The sequence below is a fragment of the Candoia aspera genome, chromosome 7 (assembly GCF_035149785.1).
Source record: "Candoia aspera isolate rCanAsp1 chromosome 7, rCanAsp1.hap2, whole genome shotgun sequence".
Lineage (NCBI taxonomy): Eukaryota > Metazoa > Chordata > Lepidosauria > Squamata > Boidae > Candoia > Candoia aspera.
Window position 1 is genome coordinate 68,348,583 of NC_086159.1, and position 26,852 is coordinate 68,375,434.

Consider the following 26,852-nt stretch of genomic DNA (forward strand, 5'->3'; position numbering starts at 1 on the left):
AGCTGAGCCTCACAGAGAATTAAATCAGACGACGACTTTTCACATTTGTGAACTGTGCTCATGATTGATCTCGTATAAACTAAATACAGTAACTGAATATGATACCATAATTCAGTTTTCATACTCATATTCATAGTACGGGATGTAATGCAGTTTATACATACATGTTGCATCATGTATACAGACACTGTGCTGTCAACATCTGTAAATGGAAGAAGTAAATGATAGTTTCTTAATCTATGTACTTTGGAATACCAGTATTAACCTGAGCAACCTGAAGGTGTTCGGCGAATCCAAAAGGAATGGGGTTTTTTTTGTGGGTGGTAGGTCCATTCCGTTTCAATACTGAAATAAGTACCTTCTCCTTGAATGAAGAGATGTTTGGTAGATTCCCACCTCACGTGTCACACAGAAACAATTGAAAAAAAAAGCTTCTCAAAAAATCTTTTGAATAAGAGGTCACAGAGAATATGAGTTTTGTAATGAAAAGGCATTTAAAGGGCTAATAGAATTTCCTTTGACATTTTTGCGAAACAGGAATTTCAGCAAGAGCAAATATTGAGAAAGCTACACTGATTATAAGGGTTTCTTTAACAAATCTCATTCCAGAGATTCAGGCAAACATATGCAAGTTCTCTGGAGTCCTTGGTGTTTTCTGAGCTTGGCTGTTCACTTGCAGACATTTCATTACTCAAGTAACATCTTCAGTGTGAACACCATCAGTGCTAGTGAGTGTGGGATTTGCTCCCTGTTTATATACAGTAGCTTGCCCTGCCAGTTTTGGTGGGGGTGTGGTTTGCTCCTTGGTAGTTCCTTGATTAAGGTATTGTTTTCTGCTTGATTGTTTGTCTGGTGTTAATCCCTGCTTATCTGGGTGTTGACTGTTGGAGAGGGTGTGTTCTGATATTTTTGTTTCCTTCTTAACTGACTCACACTGATGATGCCACCTGGTTGGGTAATGAAACTCTGCAAGCAAACAACCAAGCTCAGAGAGCACCAAGAATCCACAGTTCAACCCTGAGCTACAGATACTCTCTTCCATTGGAATATGCAAGTTCATATTTGTATATGCCATTAAGATTTATAAACAATATATTTGTAAGGAAAAGGGTATTATTAAAACTTGTTTAATTTCAACATTCCTTTTTTAACTAAGATGTTATGGGAGCTATGTATACACATACGCATACAGACAAACACAAACACAAATCTATATATTTGGGGCTCTCTTGTTGAAACAGTGTGAAGGAAGCAAATTATAAGCCCCAAAATACAAAACAGGATGATTATATTTAAGCACGTAGAAAGCTCAAACTGAAAGGCGATAACAATCACTTATGTTGAACGTACAGCTCAATTTTCACCATTTAGGGCTGGTCTAAAAAGATTTGCTGAGGTCAGTGAGATAATTTAAAATGACATTTTCTTGACATTTATATATACTGCAAGGCATTATCTAGGAATGGTTGTACCTTATGACCTATTCATTATTAGGATCTTTGTTGTTGAATAACAAAAACCAAGTGCACTAAGGTTACGGTAATTTGGAGTATTTTAAGTTTTGTTAGTTTGGGAATCATATTTTGCCCTTTAAATGCCATGTAGTTCTGTATGATCAAAAGAAGGAAATGTGAACACGATGGAGTCAGAAACAGATGAAGGAAAACCAAAGGTTTTTTTTCACTATCTGGCACAAAAATACAGTCTTCAGGCAGGGGTTCTGAGTTTAGCAGAGAAAAAATAGACTTTCTTTAACTACAAAAAGTAATTTCATCTCTGTTGGCTGTAATGAAAATACATCCCAGATTTGTCAGAATGTAATATTTGTTACTTATATCCTGCCTCTTGTACTAACAACAATAATAATACCAATAAGCTGGGGGATTGGATGCATTATCTTCCTTGGGGGTAGAAAAATATAAAGAAAAATGAAAAAGATTTGGTGATTGATTTTTTTTTAATTGCTGGACCAATGGAAGAACTCTGGTGTTTACTTTCTGTTAAAATAATACTTGTGCTGTATTCAGGATCAGGTTATATTTTGCACAATCTGTCCAGTAGGAGTTGACATGTCCAAAGAAGTGAACCAGGATGGTGAGAAAGCTAGGAATCCAACCCTATGAAGAACAGTGAAACTTTTGAATGGGGTAGAGTAGCCTAGAGTAGAGACAGGTAAGAGAGCCATCATACCAGTCTTCAGATATCTAAAAAGATGTCATGTAGCAAAACAAACAAACAGATGGAAATTCCAGAGAAGCATTTTTCAGCTAAACGTTAGGAAGAACTTTCCCACAGTGAGAATTGCTCAGCAGTGGTTCAGTTGTCTTGGGTTGTGCAATCTCCTTCCCTGGAAGTATGTAAAGAATCTGGATCGTCATGGAGGATCTACAGTACAGGATGCTGTACTGTAATAACTCTGACAATTACCACAGCATCCTGCATTGCAGATCCTTCATTGTGAGTCAGAGTAGAGGGTCTCCCAAGTTCCTTTTAACCATATGATTCTGTTACTTGACCTTTAACTATATTAGAATCTTGTAACATCTTAATAGCTAACAGATTTTTGACAGTAGAAGTTTTTGTGAGTCACAGGTCATCATCTAATTAATGGACTATTATTCTGAGATAGCTGTAGGGTCATAATTTGGATGAACTAATTGTTGGTGGTGTAGTACAAAAACTATGTCAATATTTAATCCATGGGAAATGGGGTTGAATCTCTCTTTTTGGCAGTTTTCAGGGAAATCTCTCTTTGTAGTTCTTTTGCTCAAGAATGATGGATCTTGTATCAGTTACATCCTAGGGCACTGTTTCTCAACCTTGGCAACTTTAGGAGAAGTGTGGACTTCATCTCCCAGAATTCCCCAGCCAGCTATGCTGGCTAGGGAATTCTGGGAGTTGAAGTCCACACTTCTTAAAGTTGTCAAGGTTGAGAAACACTATCCTAAGAAGTTCCCCTCTGGATTTTGGACTGTAGAAACTGACACTGATAAGAACAATAATTTACCAGTGTTCAATAGACCATAATACTTGGAACTTTGGCAGATCTTGGAAAAGGCTAAGCAGAGTGAATTCCAGTGGAGAGAAGGAAATCCCAAGATTTCTCTAGGCTAGACTGGGAAGCCAAAAATACATCCCAGAAGAAGACAGGGCGAAACCACTTGCCCAGAAAACGAGAAGGATGTGTTGATGAAGTCACCAGGAGTTGAGCTTGAAGAATCCAGTTCACTTATTAATTACAGTACAATGATGTGGTGGCTGATGAGGCTACCAAAAATGCACTGCTTACAAAGTTACTGGAACATTGGTAACTAGAGGTGTGCACAAAACGGGAAATGTATTTTGTTTTTACAGAACAAGCACTCTGTGGCAGACTGGCTGAACCAAAACCCAGAACCTTTTGGCTGTTCCAGGTTTTGGCTGAGTCAGACTCCAGGTGGGTCTTATGAGAAAGCATGGCAATGCTTGATTTCTCTGCCATCACCATGCACCCAACTGGCCTGGCGCTTTGCCTCCCTGCTGCCATCGCAGACCCATCTGGCCCACTTCCCTCACCCGTCATTCCAGCATCTCTGCTCCACTTGCTATCCATTTCAGTAAGTTCTACAGAGCAAAGTGCTACAGCATATGGAATGGTATCTACTGTAGTACTAGCTGTCTCATGCAAAATTCTAGCCACAACAGACTTTGCGTGTTTGCCACCAAAGAGAACGGCTCACTGCAGTGTAACATACCTCCAGGAGGTATGCTTAGGGCACAGGGACAATCTGAAATGCTGGGTTTGTTTAGTGTAAAGCTTTAATAATGGAGCCGATGCAGATACAAAGACTTTATTGTTACTGGTCAAAGCCAAACAAACAAACTTTTAGAAATGGTGATAAAAAATTAGTAAACCACTGAATTGTTTGTTACAGAGCATGTAATGCAAACAAGGTAAGAGTTAAATTATGCTCAGTTGTTGGTCACCAGCTGTTGTAAAAGCTGATGCAGAGATTGCCTACTGTGAAACTCAATGTGCCACCGTGCAAAATTTTGCCACATTACATGCGATAGAATCATTTTTGTCTAGTGGAAATAAGGAAGTGTAAAATTGTTCCAAACGGCCTGGGAATTGCAGCAGAAGAGGTGTAAGATACTTAGCTTGGCACTCTCTGCAAAGTACCCTATAGTAAAACAGATATAACAGTCTCGATTGATTCTAATCCATGGGGCAAATGCACTCCTTATTTGGGGTGTTATGAAATCTGCTAGGGGCTATACCAGTGTTTCTCAACTTCAGCAACTTTAAGATGTGTGGACTTCAACTCCCAGAATTCCCGAGACAGTGTGCTGACTCTGAATTGTGGGAATTGTATTCTCAGCAGATCTGGACAGTGCAATATTGTGAGAGACTGCTGGGATTCAGCAGGTGAATCTGCCTCTAAGATTGGTTCTGTCCAGTCTTTTTTAGGACTCTGAATTAGCGGATTAAAACAAAACCTATTTTTCTTACAGATGGAGTTAGCCGTGGCACCCCTTTGCAGACGGGTCTCTGATCTGGGAAAGTCCTACAGACTTTTAAGATCATTCAGGTAAGTGATGTTCAACAGCTGATACTGTGATTCTGTTGTTTTCATTAACAAAAATCAGTGGCTTCTCATTTGTAGGGGTTTTAATTAAAACCCTCTGGCAGCATCACATGTAAATTACCAACAAATTACATTTTTCCCCTTTAAGGTTTTATTCAGAGTGTGACTACAGCATGGAGAAATTTGCCATGCAAATGTCAGCTAAATTGTACCTTTTTGCTTTTATTTTTGATCTCAGTTCTTGTGATAATGAGCTGTGTAGTCACACGAAGGGTTTCCCCCCCCCTCCTTTCTCTTTCTCTCTCCTTTTCCCCCCTCTTAGAAGTAGAGAATTTATAATGTGATGGCGGAGGATTGTTTAATTAAAATAATAAGTTGTTACTGCAAACAATCACCTACCCAATTCAAAAATAGAGGAGTATGAATCCTGTGAAGCAAATTGGCAAACGGTTGCATGCTGTGTTGCTGTTAGTTACATGCCATTAAGCCAGGTTCAATCTCTGGCAACTGATGATAATCAGTAGCTCTTCCAAGGACATCCACCTTATCTGTGGTCTTCTCTTCTGCTTTGCTTGACCTTGCCAAGCATCCTAATTTTTCTAGTCCATCATCTCCTTGCATCACATGTCCAAAGTATGAGAAGTTTGTTCACATATTGTGATTTGTTGTTAGCGTAGCACAGTGTTTCTGATCTCTGGAAACTTTAAGATGTGTGGCCTTCACCTGGAATTCTGGGAGTTGAAGTCCAGACATCTTAAAGTTACCAAGCTTGAGAAACACTGGTGTAGTATAAAAAAACACACAGAAAGAGGCTGGTGGCTTATTCAACTCAGTTGTAGCTCATGGAAGCTGATGCCTTTTAATAAAATGTGTTAGTCTGAAAAGGTGTTACCAGACTCCTTCTGATTTTTGGCTACCATGGATTAACATGGCTCTCATCCTACACTGTCTGTAAATAGAAGAGAATTCTATTCTTGGCTTCTGACTTTTTGTAGGTAGAGAGTAGACTCCGATAAACAAGATGTGAGACTAGGCTGTCATTGGATAGAGTAGGGCCTTCACCCAGAGAGGTCCAGGGCTGAGACATTCCAAGAAGGGAATGGGAAAAAGTGAAAATGTGGTTATGGGAACACGGTAGCTGCAGAAACTAAACTTAGCCTCCAGTGGGCACTGCGTGGCCCAGCCTCTATGGTAACATGGGCATCCACCATGACAAGCATTCTGTTACTAAATGTTTGAAAGTCTTAACATTCTGATATATGCTTCCTCCTCCCCCAGACCAATGCTTTTCCAGACCAGCGAACATATTTCTAATAGCCCAGCTGTGGGAGATATCATCCCATTCAGTACCATCATCCAGTTCTTATTTACAAGGGCACCGCCTGAACTGAAATCCCCATTCCAGGTAATAAGATTACGTAAACCTTTCCTATGAAATATGGCATCAACACTGGGAGAACATTTCTCTCCAGTTGCCATAACCAGTACAGTGTGTGCTTACTGTCAGCTTGCCTTTGGCAAATTTTGATAAGTTCCTGGAAGAAGGTCGCAGGCGTTTTCTGTTCTGTTAATTTCCAACAGCATAATATTTCTAAGCTGTTTCCAAAGAGGAGGAATATTAATAGTGGCCTTTCTTACATTGTTATGATCACAAGTTTAGAAATAAAGAGTATAAATCCTGAATATGTAATGAAATCCATCAGGAAATATTTATTCACCGTTCATAGAGGGGATTGTGTTAAGCTGTTGCAGCAAAAAAATAAAATAAAATAAAATGCCTTGAGGCACCTTATAGCCTAACAAAAGTATTATGGTATAATATAACATTTCTAAGCAGAAGCTGTTCAAAAGCTAGTCTTTTATTATCCCTTATATTCTAAGGGCTAAATGGATGAATTTCTGCATTATGTTCCCTTCTATGTTAAGTAGTTTGTTAATAAAAGAAATACTTTTACAAGTAAGAAAAAACGGAGCATTCCAGACTTATCTAAAGCTGCCTGTAGCATCAAGAATGCTCTTGTCCAGCCCAGGGCAGCTAGGGAAGTTTAAGGAGGCAAGAACAACACAGATTTCAGGAAGGTACCTTTATTGCTAATCTGGGGTAAACACAGAATCTGAGAAACGGTGAGAGGAATTTCCCAGCCTCATTGATAGTGAATTTCACTGAGGCAGGATCTCTTTGAATGACTTGAAATGCAACTTCTTCGGGTTCTTGCTGCCCTGGGTTAAGTTGCCATCCATGACTTAAGTTTGCAATGGATTTCCCTTCTGTCTCTCGACCCCTGCTCTCTTTTCCATGCCTTTCCCAGCCTCTCCACAGTCTCTCCCAAATATAGCAAAGCAGCATTTCCTTGCGATCCATTCTTTGCCACTTAGTTTCTTCATAATTCCAGAATTGCCCAATATTAACCAGATCCCAGTGGGATAGTGTTTGTGTTTAAAGCTCCATTACATTCAATTCTGTACTATAGATGGTACTATCACAATGTATCACAGTATATTATTTGATGTCTTCTTAAAATCTGTCTCATAGGTCCATGCCATATAATCATTTGCCAATACCTGTCAGCTATTTGTGTCAGGAATGTATGCAGCTTGAGATATATGTGTGTGTGTGTGTGTGTGTACAGTATGCAACTTCTAGAAATAATACCTATTTTTATTATCATGAAAGAGAGCAGACTGGACCATTGCCCGTTATTCCCGGTGGCTAGATGACCATCCAGGAGAGAAAGATCGACTCATTTTAATACGGTCAGACACGTTTTACTTTTCAGTTAATATAGAACTATTTCAGGATCTCAGCTTTTGGCAACCATAGGCTTCCTTGCCTGTTATGGATAGCTCATCCATACTGTAAAGGCAAGATGTGTTTGGTGTACCTCTTCAACAAATCTTGCTGTAAATATTATAGCTTTCTGTAAACAGTTATACCTGCATTGGTTTTATGGGATGAGTGACTTCAGCACAGAAAGGAGCAATCTGCTTTTCAAATTACAGAATTAAAAATTCTTTTAAGAATTCTTTAAAGAATATTAAGAATTCTTCTTTAGCATTTCTTTAGGCAATTCAGTGTATTATATACAAGTGGTCCAAGATCTGTTTAAAAATAATATCTCATATTTGTAATTATTATTAGATTCAGCAACTTGCATTTCATACCTGATGTCCATAAAAGGGGTCAAAAAAGGTCATGACAACACATTATTAAGTGGGCAGTGGTCTATTTCAGTCGTCTTTTATTATGTTTGTCAGTTTTAATTTCTCAACCAACTTTAGCCTTGATATTGATATTGATATTGATTACCATGGTGGAATCTCAAAGGGAAAAGGGTTGGTATTGGCGGGAAATAAAAAGAGAAGCCAGACCGAGCAAGTTTTTTACAAAGTTTTTGTAGAGAGTAATAGAGTTCCCAGTGAGTGAAATAATGATGGGAAAAAAATACTCCAGCAAAGGGTCTATATTTGTTGTTTCTGCATATGTCCTCTTATACATTTAAACCTGTAACCTTATTAGAATTTGTACATTAAAGCAGTATTTTTGCATGTTAGACTGATTCTAGCTTTCTGTCCATTTCTGATATCTTACTTATTTGAGAGTGGCTGAAATCCCTCCTTAATATTTGTTATTTAAACTTACCTGAGTTGAAGCCAACTATTTACTTGACATTTAAAAGTTAAAGCACATTAGTGGGGTTGTAGCGATGCAACAGGGAATAAGGATATTCTGCACCCTTTGCAAATTAACCTGGAAAGGCTGACTCAAGATGAAAATCCAACCCTGATCCAATGCTGCATTCCCAAGAAAACTGCAGAATCATACTTTCTTGTATTAAAGTGGCTTTGTGGTCATCTTTGGCAATGTAGCTTGAATTTTTATCCAAGGTAGGAAAGAGAATCCCATCTACCCTGGATGACTTGCACCATGTGATTAGTAAGAGTTTCTTCTGTCTCCCTAGTACTTACGCCTTTCCCAAGCCAAGCGAAATAACGCCAGCCAGTCTTACTACAAAATGGCTCTCTCTCATAAACCAAAGCCAAACAGCCAAAATATCACCTCTGGGTCATAAATGCTTAATTATTTTCTTCCTGGCAAGCAATTTTGGATGATTTGTTTGAGTAGAACTCTTACACAGTTTCTGTAATGAACTGCACTCATCAACTTCTAACAGGGATCTTGGATCTTCCAGTTTTCACAGTCGCTTTTGTAATTATTTGGATTAAATGAATGAAAGCTCAGATTAGTGCATTTTACCTATATTACAATTGCTTCTTAACATGTTACTATGAGCATTTGTCTCTTTCTCCCTCTCCTTCCTTTCCTCCTCCTCTTTTTCTTTTTCATATTGTTTGGCCTTGATCTTTTAAAAAGTTAAATCACTTGTTCTTATACCTGGAAAATCAAACTTGACACCTTTAAGGTGTGTGGACTTCAACTCCCAGAATTCTGCCCAGAATTCTGGGGAGGAGTCCCAGGATGCTGGCTGGGGAATTCTGGGAGTTGAAGTCCACATATCTTAAAGGTGCCAGGTTTGAAAAACACTGCTTTAGTCCTTAGCTATGAGGACAAATGTCATATGGTCACAATTTGGAATAATTACAGAATGCTTAACTGCCTCTATTTCCATGTGTCACCTCTAAAGGGAGAAGCAAGCATCATCTGTTTAAGACTTGGAGCTATATCCTGAACTATCTTGCATAAAGAGTTACACAAGTTACTCTAAGTATCAGGATCAGTGTCAGGTGATCTTCAGCACAGAAGCTGCTGTTCTTTGCTCCCAGTTTATTCTGCTGGACATGTCAGCACTAAAGGATTTCGACCAAGTAGTGCGGCCACATAGTGATAGAACATTAGATTACAAGGCAATATGGTAGAGAACCTTAATTAAAACTCTGGCTAGAATAGGCTGCCCATTTTGTAATGTGCCCCTGTCCCCAAAAATGTGCTTGGAAAAGTTCTAATTAGTATATTCATCCTTATACTACTGAGTTTTTATTATGAAATGTGAACATTTGATGTGTGCGAATCCCTCTCCCGAAGAGGATCCTGCTGCAAAATGTTTATACACACTTTTTCAAAAGACAATGGCCATTTTTCAGGCTTCTTTGGAATACAAGTGCCAAACTAATCAGTAATCAATGATGAATATAAATCAGCACAATGTATCACTCAGCAAAAATGTACTGGCTTGCTGGAGAAAAACAATACGCTCCTAAGAACGAGGCTGCCGCTCCCTGAGTTGGTGCCTTCCCCAGCAGCATCGTGGTCTGCTAGCAGTGTATGACAAGAGCAGGGTTTTGATGCAGCCCCCGGTACACACAAACTAAAAATGACTGGGCGGGAGTTTTGGGGGGAGTTTTGAGCAAAGTTGTGTCAGATTGTATGCATCAATCAGGATTTATATCTTCCTTTTCAAACGTTTTGGGAGAAGTTAAAAAAAAAAATCACTCAAAAGGGGTGATGACTTTTTGCAGATAGTGAAAAGTGCTCATGAAATGTATCAGTGTTTTAACCAATACTTGCTTTTGAAATTCTGATGCTTAAACAATGGGGTGTCTGCCAAAGGGGAAGCCAACAGTGTCAAAAAGATGGGCACAACTGGGTGATTGAAGCCCCGCCCTTTTTTATGCATGCAACCCACATTAAAAAGGAACAAGGCTTCGCTCACCCATTCACACCTGCCATTTTGATACACACACACACACACCCTACAGATGCCCTTGAATGCAGGCCTGCAACTCATCCAATGGGGATGTTAATGGGAACAAGCATGTATGCGAACGCCACTACAGAATGCCAGGTTTTGAGGATAAGGTCAGTGGCTTAGACCTAACAGAAACGGTCCCTTTTAAAGCTACAGGATTGTTAAATAAGTTCATAATAATGAAGATGTTTAATTCCAGTACATTTTCTCTTTAAGCAGAGGTGCACTAGAAGCTTATGTTCAATCTGTAAGAAGCAGAGAAGGCAAAGAATTTGCACCAGTCTACCCTGTAATGGTACAGCTGCTACAGAAAGCCCTGTCTACTCTTCAGTAAACTGTTTCCTGCAAAACAATGGAATCCTGTAATCAACAAATACTGTATGCTTCTGAATTAATATTAGTAGTAGTATCTCTCTGACTTACTCACAGATACACAATTTACAGACTGTCTGACTTTCATACTTAAATACATTCTGCATATCTCAGCTTTTTCTAAATGATATTTTTATATTTGCTTGTTTTAATTATAACCAAACATTTCTAGTCCAAAAGGCTTTTTTCTGCATTTGATAAAACAAACTAATCTTAAATTGATAAGAAAAATATGCATGGATTTAATATTTTCTTTTCAGCAACAGTTCTGTAGCTTTAAAATATAACATATATTATATGTTGACTTATAAAATATTTCATATTACTTCAATGTAATATAATAAATATGTACAATGTTATATTATGATTGGAAATGTAATTAAAATATTTCTACATGTCCTTGTTTTTCAAGTATTCTTTCAATTAAGCACAAGACTAATGTGATACTTCATATTTTATATAGAGAATATACAACAACAATTTTTACAAATTTATTTGAAATAATACATGAATACAGTGTGCAAAATCATAGGAGCAACATGTAGACATACATATCAGGTGCTGAAATTTATTGTTGTGATTCTTGACAGAAACACACTATTTAGTAACATTAAAAGCTATGTTGTAAATGTTCACAGCAAAAATAGCCATAAATCTAATATATCTGCTCTACTTTTAGATAGATGGAGGGAAAAAAGTAAAGTGCAAATATTGCACCAACAATAAGTGCAAAGTTTGTCCCCACCATAAAAGATGTCTTATGGCAAAATAAAATCTTTAAAATATGCAGCATAGAAAAAAATTAACATTAAATGATGATACTATGAAAGCACCATTCTCTTGGAACAATGCAATCTACTTACGGTTTTAATCTTTTCCAATACAGCTTAGGCTTCTACAAGCCTTTTATTTTACTAGGCAGGTATCACACCCAAAATAAATTATAAATGTGACACCTTCCCATACAGACAACAATTTGCTACATATAGTGTACATTATACTATTCACTTTGCCACATATTCTGATATCTTGTTGGCACTGGGCAAACTAGAAATTCATATATTATGTCAGAAAATCCCAGCTTGCAGATTTGTAGTTAATTACATAGTTTGTGCAATACGTATTAATCAGCAATAAGAATTTATCTATAAACAGATGTTACATGTTTTAAACTTCCCCTTTTTGTGCATTTTTCTTAGAAAATAAACTTTTATACAAAGCTCCTCTTCTTCCTACTATTCTTTAGCACCACAGGATATCCATATTCAAGCCTATTACACCTGATAGACATATATATAGTTTGGAAGAAAAAAATAAGGCAATTTGGTTTTTAAAATGTTGATACTTTTAGCTTGCTTAATGCTCTACTGTAATAAGCAAAACTTCATTCCTAGTGACTCAATGCTGCCAATGTATTATCGTCACACCTCCACAACAAATCATGAAACCTTGATCATGTCTTCCACCACCGTGCATTTAGTAGAATTCCAACCTGATGCTACTGTGAACCCTGTAAACGAAGGCAGATGAAAATACCTATTAAAGCCAACAGTCAAGGGTGCAATTTGTTCGTTGAAATACGAGCTACTATTCTTGGTTCAATTTTATTATAGCCAAAAAATTAACTGGACAGAAATAACATGCTGCTGATTTTGCTATAGTAAATTATTTTCAACAATATTATAATAATTGGCATGCATTCATCCTGCATCTGCCAGAGTCGAAAAGTTAGATTTTACCTATGTTTGCTGCTCATACAAGCATATAAAGACAAATTATCTTCCAGGGTATTCATATGCTTTGGGATATTGGAAGTGGGGCCTGCATGCAGCCTATCATGCACTCATGTGGACTGAATACATGCAGTGCTTCAGCCTATGATGACTGTTCTCAGCTGCATGCACCTCATGAGCACCCTTTTGGGGGCCTTCAGAATAAGGGAGTCAAAGCTTTCAATCGGGGGTAAAGAGGTGAAATTACAACTATTTATAAACATTTCCTTGGTTTTTTGTAGAATTAAGGCAGCAGCAGCTGCAAGTTTAATGACCAGCTATGTTTATTTTTTTTCTAGCAATAGATAAATCTAAACTTTTCTCAATGTCATCATTACAGGAATAAAGATGGGGTGTTGGCTTCACTGGATTAAGAAGCAATTATATATTTAAGTGTGGGGGTGAAACAAGGAAATGAACTTTACTGTCCTAAGGCTGAGCTAGTGCCTTGTCAGCATCCAAGTACTTAAGTCTGAACTATCCTACCATCAAAACACCGGCACGTGGGCTTTCTTAATGCCTTCTAGAACTTATTATAAAATTAAGCGCAGCCAGGGGTTAGAATCAACTCCGAAGCAGTCCATATCTGTTTCTTGTGTGTATTCTGGAATAACCCTAATGGTGTTACCCTTGCATTGAGATCATAAAGCAAACTTAGGCAAACTGTATCTCTTTGAACAGAGAGGGAGTCTCTTTGTAGACCTGGACAACATTTCATAGGAAATGCAGAGGCTTATATCCTGCTGATCTTCATAAATGGTTTCTTCCAGTAAGGCATATTCTATATTAACTCTAAGTACCAAGATGTATAGGAAATGGCAACAATAAAAGACAACATACTGAATTTGTTCGTTTCCGTTTCCAGCAGTCAGGATTTAAACGTTTTTGTTCTTCAGCCAAGGCCTTGGCTTCTAATGTGTACATCCGTCTTTCCTCATTTTTCATTTTCTTCCACCTGTCACCAAGTATCACACTTATGGCTCTGCAGAAGAAATATTGGGAAAGCATTCAATTCAAGCAAGCAATAGAATGCTAATTTTTCTATTTCCTTCCTATGTGGGGGAAAAAAATAGATCCAGGAAACACTCAAGCACTTCTTTCTTTCTACCCTCAGCACAATCTTTTAAAATACTCCATAATACTCTTATCATAAGCAGTAGCTGCAAAACTCTTTTAGAATAACATTTTCAGTTGTATTTCTAGGATTATTTTAAAAAGCCTTAACAAAACTGGAGAGCTGTTTTTTCAGGAACATCATACACCTTATTAGTTCACCAGTGCTGAACTAGAATACATTTCATTTATGCACCCATTAAGGCTCCATTGATGGACTAATAAGGAACAATTTTCATACTTAATATTGTTCAACTATCCCAAGTCCATATATCTCTGTAAATTCATTTTGTGCAAGAGAGTTACAGATTTTGAAAGGGTATAGATATTTCTAACAATGAGCACATAAATAGGATGTCAAAAACATATGCATAACTTTTGACAATCGATCAAAAGCATACTACTGAAAATAAAGCCCAATAGAACTATAACCTCTGGCTTAGCGCAAGAGAGAACAATTACATTTTTAATAATGTGCCATAGAGTTCTCACTAATGTTACTCTGAAGTCTGTATTTAAAGTTTAACTGATTTATGCTTACTAGAAACAATCAATTCTATCCTGAATAGTCAACCTAGAATATGCACTTGTTACAATTTATTTCTTTGGTACTCTTCCTTTCCAGTCTTTCCTACTGTCCTACCTTTGAAGGCAAAAAATTTGCAAGAACGGCATCATCTATATTTCCTCATAACTAAATAACATACAGAAATAATTTCAGTCTCAAGTTCCTTTGAACTAAAAAGACAAAATTTTTAAAAATCTTTTTTTACTTCAGGATAACTGAAGTGCTGCTACCTAACCGCAACTAACAACCACCTGTGATCCTCTGCATGTTTACTTGCAGAGAATCTTACACAGAATTAGAACTCAAGACTGTAACACTGCTACCATTAGGCAGATAAAGTGAGGATGTGCCCCTTGTATACACCTGCTTATTCATGCTTCCTATTTCATACAAATTACTTCTAGCAGATGTCTACGCAGTAGTGGTAGTAATTTCATTTTAAGCATGCAAGAGAGGTATCACTGGATGGTCATTAATATAGTCAAATGTAAGAAGATGAGGGGGAAAAACTGAAGCATCCATTATTTGGAATACAGCCCATTGGAAATTTTCCTACAAAAGAGGTAATAGTACTATTTCTGTTTTTTTATTTTCATACAGCTTATTCAGAATCTGCTTACTAGGTTCTATCCTAACCCCATCCCTGACATGTTTGGAGCCATTAAATGATAAAATCAACAAAGGTAAGTATGTAAGTTTGTGTAAACTGAAGTATCTAGTCTCATGGTCACTGTTTTTTTCCCTACTTACTATGTTTCAAGCTGAAAGTACATGTCTAAAATACTGTCTTACTAAAAACCTAAGGACAAGAAATATTTATCTATTTCATCAACAGCAGGCCAGAGGTGAATATACATCAAATGTAAATCAGAATTAGAAGTATCTTTACCTGTTATCTTTTCCTGGGTACATTTGAGTATATTCTACTCTATACTTTTTGGCAAAAAGCATGAAGGCATTCATTGGTCTTTTGCATTTGTTGGGAGAAGTGGCACTAATAGTACTTGCAGTCCCTGAGTTGTGGTTTTTGCCAGATTTACTATACATGGAGGAAATCTGTGTTGACCGAGCAGGCCCACAATTTGAATTGCAATCTGATCTTTCGAGGTCTTGGCTTCCAGACCCTCCACAAGATAAAGAAGCACGCCGTTGACGAGCCATACTGCTTAACACGTAGACTGCAGATGAATCCATTGGTGTAAAATCATAACTGAAAAGAAATGTTGCTTTAGAAAAGAATAGAGGGCTTACTCTTGTATTACCTAACAATACAAATTTACTACCCATGCTACAGTCTTTTAAGTGAAAAGACTTAAGCCATTTTTCTTACCATGAAACCTAACACCATAAAAAATGCAAATTATTATAAAGCTTGATTAAGTAAGCTTAAAAATTAACCATATTCCACTTTCAGAACTGTAGCTGAGGAACTAAATAACATTTGCAGGAATTAGTATAAGAATGGGCTTCCCACTTGTAGGTTCTATTTATGTGGCCTAGAATTGGTAGTCTTACACCCCCTGGTGGAAGAAGTTCAATCGGTCTATAATTTGTAGTGATACTACAGGTAAAGCTAGGATTTTCAATTGAATAAATTGTATGTCCAAAAACAATATTAAAAACTTCATTTGAAACATACTATTATAAAACAACATGTTTAAAAACAGCATCATCCATTAAGCGAAACAGCTTAATTTTAGGGATGTAGGAATTGTAATCAAATTTATCTGCTATTATTCAACATTCAAGTACCTCCACCCAAAACCAGAAATTCACAGAGTGAAAGTCAGAATTACCTATTTAATCTCTGCTTTAAGAATTACCTTTTGAATGTATCAAAAACACCTGAATCATCAAAGTTTATGGCATCAGGGTGTCCAGGAGGTAGACATATATCGCCAACATGCATTTCACAACATGGAATACCATGTTGAACCACAGTCAAGCTTGGATAAAAAGAAGACCAACCTGAACAAAATAGAAACAATTAGATAGATTCTAAATATTCAGTTCTTCGAACTTCAAATCCAGGAATTTCTAAGATTTCAAACAGAGTTTAGCTAAGTCAAGAAAGCAGCTGTGCAACCATGTAGATCCGGCCTTGGAAATGGGAAAACAAACAATGACATGCTAAGGGAGAAGAAAGGGCAACTCAGTTCTGAGAAAGAGGAAAGCCTAAGCCTCAAAATAACTCTGCCGTGACCTTGTCTGGTACAAGACGGGGCAGAGAAAAACTCTGACTTTCCAGATTCAGTAATTCTATGCTACAACAATAAAGAGCGTTCTTAGAACCATTCCTGCTTCTATGTCTTGACCATGCGTACCTCGAAGGACTGACAGCAGCACATTTTATAGTTTATTCAGAAGTTGCGCTATGTTCAGTGGGACTCCCTTCTCTGTAACAGAAGCTAAGACTTCAGGTCTTTTCTGGGTGTTTTACAATTTTAAATGAAACGTAAAGTGATAAAGTGAATACAGAAAGAATAGAGGGTTATGTCAAAAGAAAGAAGATCCTGCTTTTGAATTATTAAGTCTACCATACAGGAATGCTCATTTTTTCCATCATGTATGAGAAAAAGAACACTTTCCTACCTTTATTTTTAACATAGAAAGGGTGATCTAGTCTGCACTCTACAGTAAGTAAATCCTCTGCTGCCGTGCCAGGATCAAAAGTCAGCTTAAGTACTGACTCGCCAAACGAAACACTTTCTTCATGTGATATCAGTTTCAAGCCATCAGAGCCATATCCCTGCATAAACACAACCATCAACATCACCGCCACTCCAATATCTGAGCCACTTCCTCCTTTCTACAAAATTAAAGGTTTCAGTCACTATGGTTTTAATGTGACCACACTGCTTACTATGTCAACCACAAGGGGCAGGAGTTCCTACACACTATGCTGATTACACATGAATCAGCACTTTAGGAAACAGACCTTTTTTTTTTTTTTTGGTAAAGAGCAGCCATGTGATTTACTGCCCATCTGCTTGTCCTGGGGAAACTGTAGGCACTCCAGGGTGAGTAATCAAGTAGCAATCCTTCTATCACCTCACAATGCTATTCTCGGAGACTGTCATTTCCCTGTTACGGGAAACGCTGCGCAGCATTCAGTGGATTCGCCTAAGTGCTTTCCCTTTTTCTTTCTCTTTCCTTCACAGAGTAATAAGAAAAACTCAGAACTTACTTTATAGGCACCCACTGAATCATCAGCTTCATTTTTGCAGGTTGTGGATCTAGCAAAATCTTCAACATCTTTCCATTCGTTATTGTGTCCTTTGTGAAAGCATAAACGTGTTCCTAATTTTTTTTTAGAAAAAAAGAATTCAGTGTAATCAAACAGGCAAACCTGAGTATTAAACCCTGTCATATAATGGAGGGTATTTTACCTTTAAGGAAACAGTGCCAAACAGTTGGAGGCCAAGAGTGGCACCATCCCAGATCATCATCGTCTGACAAGGATGACATACAGAAAATGCCAGACTCTGATTCACTATTTGTCTGTTGAAAAAATAAAATCACAGCATGGTTTGCACATATAGATGTCTGTATCAGCTCATACAAATGTTTATTCACATGATTCCCTGAAAGAGAGGACTTCCTGGAGTTTATCTTTAATGAACAACTTCCATGCCTTTCCTGCATATTCCTAATTTTTGTCTTTTAATTATGCTTTGTAGCCCTCATACATTTCCTTATATAAGCACCTAATATCATTTTTCGTTGCTTTTTTCTCTTTACAATCTAATCCTTTGATGCTATATTTCACCCCAATGAACAAGCAACTGGAAATGGAATATAATAAATATATAAATGCCTTTGCGACCCTATCACAACAAACGCCAGGCAGCAACAGTCCTTAAAAGTGTAACATGGTCAATCTGGCATGACAAAGCAGAGAAAGCTTTCCACGAAGTCCGTTGCTGTTTTGTTCGGTGCAACCTCTCTGCTTTTCTTTTACTGTATTTCACCCAATACAGTAAATTTAATTCCCAAGCTTAAAAGGGGGAACTCTGCACATCATGACTTTTGCTACTTTGCAATGTTCCTAATTTGTCTGAATTGTCCATTACATCACAAGATCTGTTGCGATAGGTGCTAAATAAATAAAGATATAAATGAACAAAACATAAAGCCATGCTATTTAAGTTTTTTTTTAAATGCTTCTGGTATTCAGCTACTTCAACATATGGAATTTACCCTTTCATGTCTGACTGGTGTTTCCTCAATGTGATGCTTGGGAAAAACAGTCTCATTTGGAGGGGATTCTGGTGGTGGGCGTGCATAGGAATGTAAACTTTTGCTTGTAGCTAATAAGTGAACCGGAGATGATCTAAGAAAGAATTGTAAAAAAAATGTGTGAGCAGATGTTGATCAAGGAAGGAAGGAAGATACACAAAGCGTAATGTATTAGCAATTCTGTCACAGTATCAAAGCTTTTTTAGTTATTCCTTGAACGTACCAACACTGGTGGCTCTGAAAAAAAGAGTAACAGTGCGACTCTGAGTATCTTCTTTCCCATCATCCACACTTAATTTCAGCAACAGATAATTTCTATAAAGCGTTACTTTTATCAAGAGTTGTTTGCTCAAATTTTAAATCCTTACTACTGTTTCTTTCCTTTCAGTTACAAAAAGACAAGGGGAGAAAAGAGACTTGCAAAGCAAATAGCTGATTATTTAATTAATCCATCAGAATTACTTCTATCCTAAACAACCCATTATCTCAAGACAAGTAGCCTAATCGCTATCTACAGAAGAGAATTCATGCTTTTTTATGAAAAGCATGCTACACACTGCTTCTACCTAAGTTCCAAGAAAATAATTAACAGATCAATCTAAACAATGAAGTATTTTTAGTCAAGCAAAGAACACTGAGAACTGATTACAGACCTATTTCTCTTGAGTTTACTCATTCTGTTTTTGTACCTGTCTGATTAAGAGTTCTGGGGGATTTCAAAGCATGCATACTTATTTATGGTGCTTTGGGTGGGTCTTTTGGATTTTATTTTCTCTTGAACCAGCACAGCAGTCTTTAATTTTCATATGCTGATCACCTGTTCTAAGATCTATACACTTTTATAACTTGTTCTACATTTCCTTCTTTTAATGCTTTAATTGTGGCAGGTTTAGTAGTTTCACTGCACTAAATAATATAATTTCAGCAGTCAGATGTCAAAGTACATAGGATTATTTTAAAATAAAAGCTATTCATCCAGTCTATTAGCAGCTAAGTTCTAGTGCCTTTTGAGTGATAGCAGAAAAAGGAAGATTTCTAAGGAAGCCAAAAGATGTACTAATTTGACTCAGTTTCTTACCCATCACACACTACTGCAAAGAGGGGAAGGGTCTTACACATTCCTGGACTGAAGGGGGCTACTAACCTCTATACAAATTAGTATGGATTAAGGTACCCCTATGTTTGTGTTTACAGTGTGACTGGAAACAGGACAGCTCAAGAGCTTGCTCCAGGTTCTTCTCCTCCTTCCTTCTACTAATTTCCAGCTGAATGGCTTAAGAAATAACTTATCTGATACTTTCAGTATTTTCATTGTAGTTTTAGATCTTTTGAATCATTTTGCCATTTTAGGAAAACAGACAATGTGATATATCTAGATGTATGATGAGGAACATGTGCATTTATGTCAATATCTTCATTGTATGTAATATTAGATAATCAAACTTTCGGCAAGATTTAAACGACTAGAAATAAATGAATCTGTTAAAAATACTAACATCAAGCTAACTAATGAGAAATAGGGCTCTGTAAAACTAAATTATTCAACAATGGGGCATGACCCTGGCTCACATCACCATAATTTGAACAGCTCAATCAAAATCAGAATACCAGTTATGTACAAAGCCCCAACTGTAATGGAAATAATGAATCACCACCACCACCATCAAAAATTTATATATTCTCCACCTTTTAATGCAAAACAGGAACCCTTAAGCAAGTCTGCAAATTGTAGAGAATAATAATAGTAATATTCCATACGTGTTATAAATTGAGCACTGCATAAGAGGACTTTGTGGACTAGTAGCTATATTTGCCAGTTCCGTCAACCAGTTCACTCCGTTCTCACGCATATAAGCACTTCCTGAACTGTTGCCTGAGGTATGCTGGTTCCAAGAAGGCCTTGCATATTCCTGATGTGAGACATTAGCACTTAGCTGGAAAAGTGCAGGTGGGTTAGAATCACTGTGGACAGCCTGCAATTCAGGAAGATCATCTGCCAATGAAAACATACAAGGTGAAATTCATTCCTACGAATCAAGCCAGCACAAAGCAAGAATCAGACCACCTCCTTCCATGACCCTGGAATAAAATGTTTTCTAAGGCTTATGTCTTTTGAATATTATGCTGGTATGTTACCCAATTTCAGGAAAAGATTATGCTATCTTGTCTAGAAACACAAGGTCTACCTCTTCTCACATAATGCCAGTATAAAGGAAGGGATCAACACATAAGGCTGCAACAAATTCCAAACTATCTAAACTGAGCATATATTGCAAAACAGGAGAGACCAGAACAAGCTACTTGGAAGAAAGAAAAGTTGGGAAGAAAGAAAGGCCCTGTAAACCTTTCTACAAAATATAACAACAGAGGCTAAGTATTTCATATTCAGTTAACAGCATTCAGAAATATGCAGCCAAGATATGGTATTTCTTGCTGACCTTGGACTTTGCATTAAAAAAATAAGAACTTTTAACCTTAGTTTCACTTCTTCATGAAAACTACCCAAAATTCTCAAGTAAACAGCTCTTCATTTGAATCTACAATACTAAACAATGGACAGCTAAAAACAAAATTTGCATACTACCCAAAGCAGCCCATCTTTCTTTAATTAGAGAAGTTATCTCATTGAGCCAAGGTCGGACTTGATATGAATGTCTCTTTCAGAATTTTAAGTTAATTTAATTTTGAATGTTTTGGCTTGGTAATCTCTGGAATTTTGATAATCAGATTTGAATAATCCAATTTGACTAGAAATTTCATTGTATGACACATCTCTTGTCACATCTTTCAACATTTTCATAAAACATGAGAAAATCCAACACAACTACAGAAGTAATGGAAAACACCCACGAAATGTGACAATAGCCAGGCTTCAATTGTGCTCATTTTTATTGCTTGAAGTGTTTTAGATGGCAATGCTGAGTTTGGATGGCAAGGCTGCAGCAACCTCTAATTCAGCTGAAAAGACATCTGGGCAATATAGCTGCAAACCACTCAGCCTTTGTTCTAATATAGCCACATTGTCAAAATACACAATAGTTTTGTCCACTTTAGGAATGTAGGGATGAAACCATGCTTTATTTCAATTACCCTTTCTGACACATTCTCAGCGGAAGAAGCGATCAGACCATGTTTGGATGATGTAGCAACCTAAAAGTAAACTACAGAAAGTAACATCCCAAGCATGGAGTTTATGGTTAATACATAGTTAGGTGCAGCCTTTAACCTTAATGTGCTCATTATTTTTTAAAGAGGACTATGAAATTGTCTCTGAAACTAAAATATTTGCACAGCCTTTCCCTCAAGATAAGTTGAAGAGAGTTTTGAAACCCTATTGTGATTTGGAACTAAATCACATAGTTCCAAGAAGTATAATTATATTCATTTTATCGCATTATGTAATATATATTCATTTTCTATTTATATTTTAATGGTAAATTAGGTGGGTATGTTTTCAATGTCATTTTATTTTAAACTGCCCAGAGTCCCCCATTGGGGGAGATGGGCGGTGACATAAATTTAATAAAATAAAATAAAATAAAATAGTTTAAAACGTTCAGTAAAAGGTAACATCTTCTTCACATTGATCTCAACTCCTTGGGACTTCATGAACCTACACATCCAGATTTCTTGACAGGACTGCAGAATTGATTTGCCGCTGCTTGCTTCCAGTAGGTTATTTTATTTCTTTGATTTTATAATCCATGGTAGTTTTCCATCCAAGTACCAACCAGACTTCATCCAACACAATTATCTTAATTAAACACAGTATGTTCTCTAAACTCCAGCCATTGCTTTAAACTCAATAAATTTGTATCTCTTAAACTACCATGTCACACTACTTGGACTAGGAGAACAAGATATGAGGCCTCCAGAGTATGCAAGGACTCCAGGTCATGAGCAGCCCAGTGGAGATTGGATGTAGTCTGTCATGTCCCCACATTTCCCAAACTTCTTTCAACCCATCTGCTGCATTTTCTACCTGCTCTTTGTCACATATTTGTCCTCCACAATGTCTTTCTCTCCCTCTGTATGGCTGAGTTCTTCTATACTCTCTGCTTTCCCATTTCTGGTCCCCAAATGCTCCACCTCCTGTGTGTATCCTGGCATGGTAGTCCTTCTCCGGGCCTCTTCACTTGGCTTTTCTACTTTTCTGATGCCCTCTATGCAGCTTTTCTCCACACCCCACTCATCTCTTCCCAGGCCATTTGTCTCTCCTACCAAACCTTCCCTTTAGCTCCTTGCGCTGCCTCCCCTATCCTTGTGGGACCCTTTCCAGCTTGTCCATCCTTCTCCAGCCCTCCTATGTTGCCTTCTCCAGATCCTGCCCACTCACTGAAAGGCTGCAGCTTCTCCATGCCTTCCAAAAGTGGGGAGGAGAGAAACAGCAGTGTTTGTCTCCTTTAGCTGAGAAAGCTGTGACACTGTTTCATACCCTCTCCTGCTAATGAAAAAAAAGCATCTGCTGCTTTGTTAAAACAAAAGCATTTTTTTTTCATCCAGAGCAGGGTTTTTCAACCTTGGCAGCTTGAAGATATGTGGACTTCAATGCCCAGAATTCCCCAGCCAGCCATGACTAGGAAATGAAGAGTCAGAGTGCCTGCTATTGATTAAAATAGCTTCAGCTTTCCCCCTAATTTTGTTGTTACAACTCCCCTCCAGAGAAAATAAAAAAATAACAGAATATGAAAATAAATACAATATTAATCATTTTTAATGTGGCCCTCAAAATGCTGCACTGAGCCCACTGTGGCCTTTCAGCCAATAAACACTACCTACTCCTGACTAACTATTGGTTTTTAAAGGAACTGTCCTAGAGATACTCAGACGAATGCAAGAATCTTTAACTGATATTTACCAAGTTCCATGTGCTCATCACAAGATGCATATCCAGGAGAAGATGGAAGATTCTCATCACACTTCAGTAAGTCCAGTGACTCATTCATTCCAGAAGTTCTCTTGTCCACTACCAATAGGACTTTCTGCACTGTACTAGGCATCTGATTTGTCTTTACTTCCCAAACCATTGTAGGGTGCTTCAAATTATCTGACTTAAACATAAAAAGTATTAATATAGTTAGCTAAAGTATTTAGCAACAATTCACCCCAAAATATTTACCATTTTAAGAAATATAGGAAAAAAGAACGCAAATACTGTGCCAGTGAAGGCTAAGCATTAAATGGGAATCTCCGAGAAAGAAATCTGGGAAAGGCCACAGCTGGCAACTTGAACATAAACGTACAGCAATGTTTTGTTATACACCACTTTAAATCTATTTTTTTTCCTAGAAAAGTTATGGGCAACCAGTGGGTTCAAAAATAAAAACTGATTCCCACAGTATTTTAACTGGGGGTTGGTTGCCTTATGCAAGGCTAATAATAAATAAGTAATGGTTAATGATTCTATCCATAAGATTATTATAGATCCTGGCCATCACACAGCAAAAAACAGATCTGATTGTGGTCCACAACTACAGTCAGGAAGGTAAAGTGAACCTCTCAGAACACAGATATTTGTCATCCCTTTGTAAGATTAATTTGTTACAGAACACAGTACATTTTTGCAAGCATGTCTAATGTGTAAAATGATGGGAAAGAGACTTATATATGGCATTTTTATTATACTACATTATGAAACTATGCCAGCTGAAACGTTCTTAATCTAAATACTTTTCCTCTATTTCATATTTTGCTTTTTTTAATTTGAAAGCTTTTCTCTGCAATGGCAAGGTGTGTGTGTGTGTGTCTGTCTGTCTATCTACATCTTTATTGATATAGCAGGTTTGAAATTCTAAAATATTCATAATAAAGACAATAACCAGAAACACCACATATAGGAAGATGTGACAATATAAAATAAACAGAATATTTTCACAGACAGATATGACATTTAGCTAAACCTGCAATATAAAATATTCAGTTTCCCGCTGTTTAGAAGCCAAACGTGTGACTGTTATATAAGCAAGTCCCAGATGATTTTAAGCAGCTGTAAGCACTTCCTATCATAAACCTTTAAGTAAAAATGACCAGACTCTTTAATAACATCACATACAACATAAACCAAAGTACCACAGTATTCTAAAGTGTCATGTACTGTTTGCTTATCTGCCTTAGAAATGGCCTATGAATCAGTATCAGAGAGAATCTGCCATATGCCCAAAAGTTCCAAGCTTCTTAATATTTAGTGAAGAAGAATGCTAGAAAAAATATACAGGTACATGCTGATATGTACAAGTCACGTGTCACCACATGTGCCTATCCCCAAATTTGTACAATAGAAAAAACAAATCTGAATAGATCATCTGATCCAAGGGAAGCAGAAATCTGAGAATCTAAGATGAAAGGATAGATTACCAGTTCAAGTATGCTTCTTTCCCAAACAAGATTCAAATGAAAAAATAATGAATTACTTGTTTTAATGTTATGATGCTGCTTTTACACATAAGATCCTAGGTACACCCATTTATGAATAAACAAACAGCTTTTCTAAAGTTTGCCTGACAAATACTCAACAGTGTTTTGTTTTGTTTTTTTAAAGAGAGATTCACAAGCCCAAATTCTATCTGTGGCTACTTTCCAACCACATTCTGCTCTTTTGATTTTGTTTGGTAACTGAGTGGAATTCCTGTCAAGAGCTAAATGACCACTGGTATTCTTTGAACTAATATCTTTTACTTATGCTACCTTACCAGTGCAGTGCATTTTAAATTTGTATTTTTGTAAGACCTTTATTTTGTTTTTACATCTTGCGTATCAACTTGCTGGAGGGGGAGAGACTGATTTATCAACATGCGATTGCATCCAAATGTAGTCATTCTCATAGTAGGTCATTCTTTTTTGAGTCATGCTCATTTTCTGATGATTTCATAGACACAGCCACGTACACTAGTTTCCTTGAACGCAATACAGAAGTGGTTTTCTTCTTTTAAAAAAATTCCCAGTCTAGCCTACAATCTTGGCATACCCTGTGGTCTTCCATCCAGAGACTTCACAATGCTTCACTTCTGGAGCCAGCCAAGTATTGCCACTGGGGCAGGGCGACATTATTCCTTGGTTCTTGACATTTCCTTCCCCGGTATAATGCTTTTTTACTTGTTTTACTGTTTTAATATACTGTGTGTTGCCTAGACTCCCTTGAATGATTGAGGCAACTGATAAATCCAATACTGTAAAGAAATAATTGTTTCAGTAAGCCAGCAACTTCTCAAGGTTCCTGTGACATAATGTATGTCTTTAAAAGCAAAACCTCTCTCTTGTTCATCCCGTTCTCTTGCTACAGGTGCAAAAATAAGGCTGTGGAGGTTGCGCAAAACCGCAGAGAAAAAGAGGGAGGGGCAGGTTCATTTGCCCCAGTGCAGCAAAGACAGCTGTCAGGCTCCCGCCGGAGTAGGGCATCCGCACGAAACGAGCGCAGTTCCGCTTCCAGCGCGCAGAGAGAGGAGGGCGGGGCGAGGAAACAGCCTCACCCCCACGCAAAGAGCGCGCGCACCCCCCGGCGTCACGCGCTCCGCGAGGGAGAGGACCGTTGGGGGGCCGCGCGCCGCCGCCGCACGAGCTGCGGGGCGCTAATTGGCCCCTCTTAGCTGAGGGCGGAAACAAAGCCCAGCGCTCCCCCCGCCCCCTCTTTCCAGTCACGTGCCCAATGCCTGGCAGAGCCCTTGTTTATAAACTTTTTCTTCTCCGGGTAAGGCGCATGCGCCGAAAGGCCCATTCATTCAGAAGTGCGTAACAACAGCAGGAGAAGGCGGTGGGGGAGGGGTTCTTGTCCCCAAGCTTAGAGGGGCCCGTTCCCTGGGCGGGATGAGCCCCCCCGGCCAAAGGGCTCCTTAGGGGCCCAACGGGACCGGTAAGTTGGGGGAAGAGATGGTGCGGTGGGAGGAGGGAGCCCCAAGTGAAGTACGCCTCGCAGCTGCGGGCCGTAGGGCAAACGACGACGTGCTGCGCTCTGCCCTTCGCCCTATTTTGAAGAGCAGCCCCGGAAAGTCCCAGGTCGCGCCAGGAGTCCTGGAGCCTCTTTATTCCCCTGTCATTTTCTCCCCCGTCTCTCTGCTCCTCAACCTGAAGAATAACACAAAGCTCCCTTCCTCCCTCGGCAGCGTCGAGCCCTGAGCAGCACAACCACAAAACGGAAGCCATTCGTTTCCCAGTTGCCCCCAACTTCCACCCCTCTCAAAACACTTCAAAACTTCTGAGCTACTTACCAAACCCGTCGCCATTACAGGATTCTCTACAGCTTTTTTTTTCCTTCCTTCCCTCCTCCCTCCCGTTCGTTCTTGGCCGAAATCGCCACCCATTTTCCATCGAGCTCGGCCTCTGAATGGCTAACAAGGACATCCATCACGGGATTCTTTCCGTTCATTGGATAAGCGCGCTGACTGTCAGATTCCAGCTGAAAAAGCAGACTTGTTTTGATGTCCTCCGCGCGGTTGATTGGCTTGGATCGAAGCCAGTCAAGTTGAACGAAGCGTAGTAAATGGGTGTTGGCCTGCCTCCCAAGCCGAAGAGGGTTATGGGC

At 38.2% G+C, this 26,852-nt stretch overlaps 2 protein-coding genes across 4 annotated transcripts in view; one reads left to right on the forward strand and one right to left on the reverse strand.

Annotated features, from left to right (window-relative positions):
* The window catches only part of COG5 (component of oligomeric golgi complex 5), a 139,224-nt gene extending 127,385 nt beyond the window's left edge, over positions 1 to 11,839 (forward strand). For both annotated transcript variants that reach the window (XM_063308002.1, XM_063308003.1), the window contains 4 exons: positions 4,495 to 4,571; positions 5,847 to 5,973; positions 7,243 to 7,322; positions 10,493 to 11,839. In XM_063308002.1, coding sequence (XP_063164072.1) covers positions 4,495 to 4,571; positions 5,847 to 5,973; positions 7,243 to 7,322; positions 10,493 to 10,607 — 399 coding nt within the window. In that variant the 3' untranslated portion in view covers positions 10,608 to 11,839. The remainder of the gene's footprint in view (positions 1 to 4,494; positions 4,572 to 5,846; positions 5,974 to 7,242; positions 7,323 to 10,492) is intronic.
* HBP1 (HMG-box transcription factor 1) lies at positions 11,124 to 26,590 on the reverse strand. 2 transcript variants are annotated; one of them, XM_063308004.1, is made up of 11 exons: positions 26,539 to 26,590; positions 23,196 to 23,388; positions 20,096 to 20,330; positions 18,299 to 18,431; positions 17,488 to 17,599; positions 17,286 to 17,398; positions 16,691 to 16,847; positions 15,922 to 16,066; positions 14,988 to 15,308; positions 13,258 to 13,399; positions 11,124 to 12,155 (listed from the first exon to the last, which is right to left on the reverse strand). In XM_063308004.1, the coding sequence occupies exons 1-11, from the start codon at positions 26,551 to 26,553 to the stop codon at positions 12,144 to 12,146; spliced, it is 1,578 nt and encodes a 525-aa protein (XP_063164074.1). In that variant the 5' UTR covers positions 26,554 to 26,590; the 3' UTR covers positions 11,124 to 12,143. The 2 variants fall into 2 exon arrangements, with proteins under 2 accessions (XP_063164074.1, XP_063164075.1); XM_063308005.1 differs by having other exon boundaries at positions 23,196 to 23,384; positions 26,539 to 26,574.
* Positions 26,591 to 26,852: the final 262 nt, after the last annotated feature.

Bases quoted from the DNA above. Each gene is read 5' to 3' on its own strand.
- HBP1 (XM_063308004.1), bottom strand. The intron at 20,331-23,195 runs GTAAATATCAGT...TTTCATTGGCAG, and splicing joins TGATGAGCACATGGAACTTG to ATGATCTTCCTGAATTGCAG. The intron at 13,400-14,987 runs GTAAAGATACTT...TTTCTTCTGCAG, and splicing joins TACCCAGGAAAAGATAACAG to AGCCATAAGTGTGATACTTG.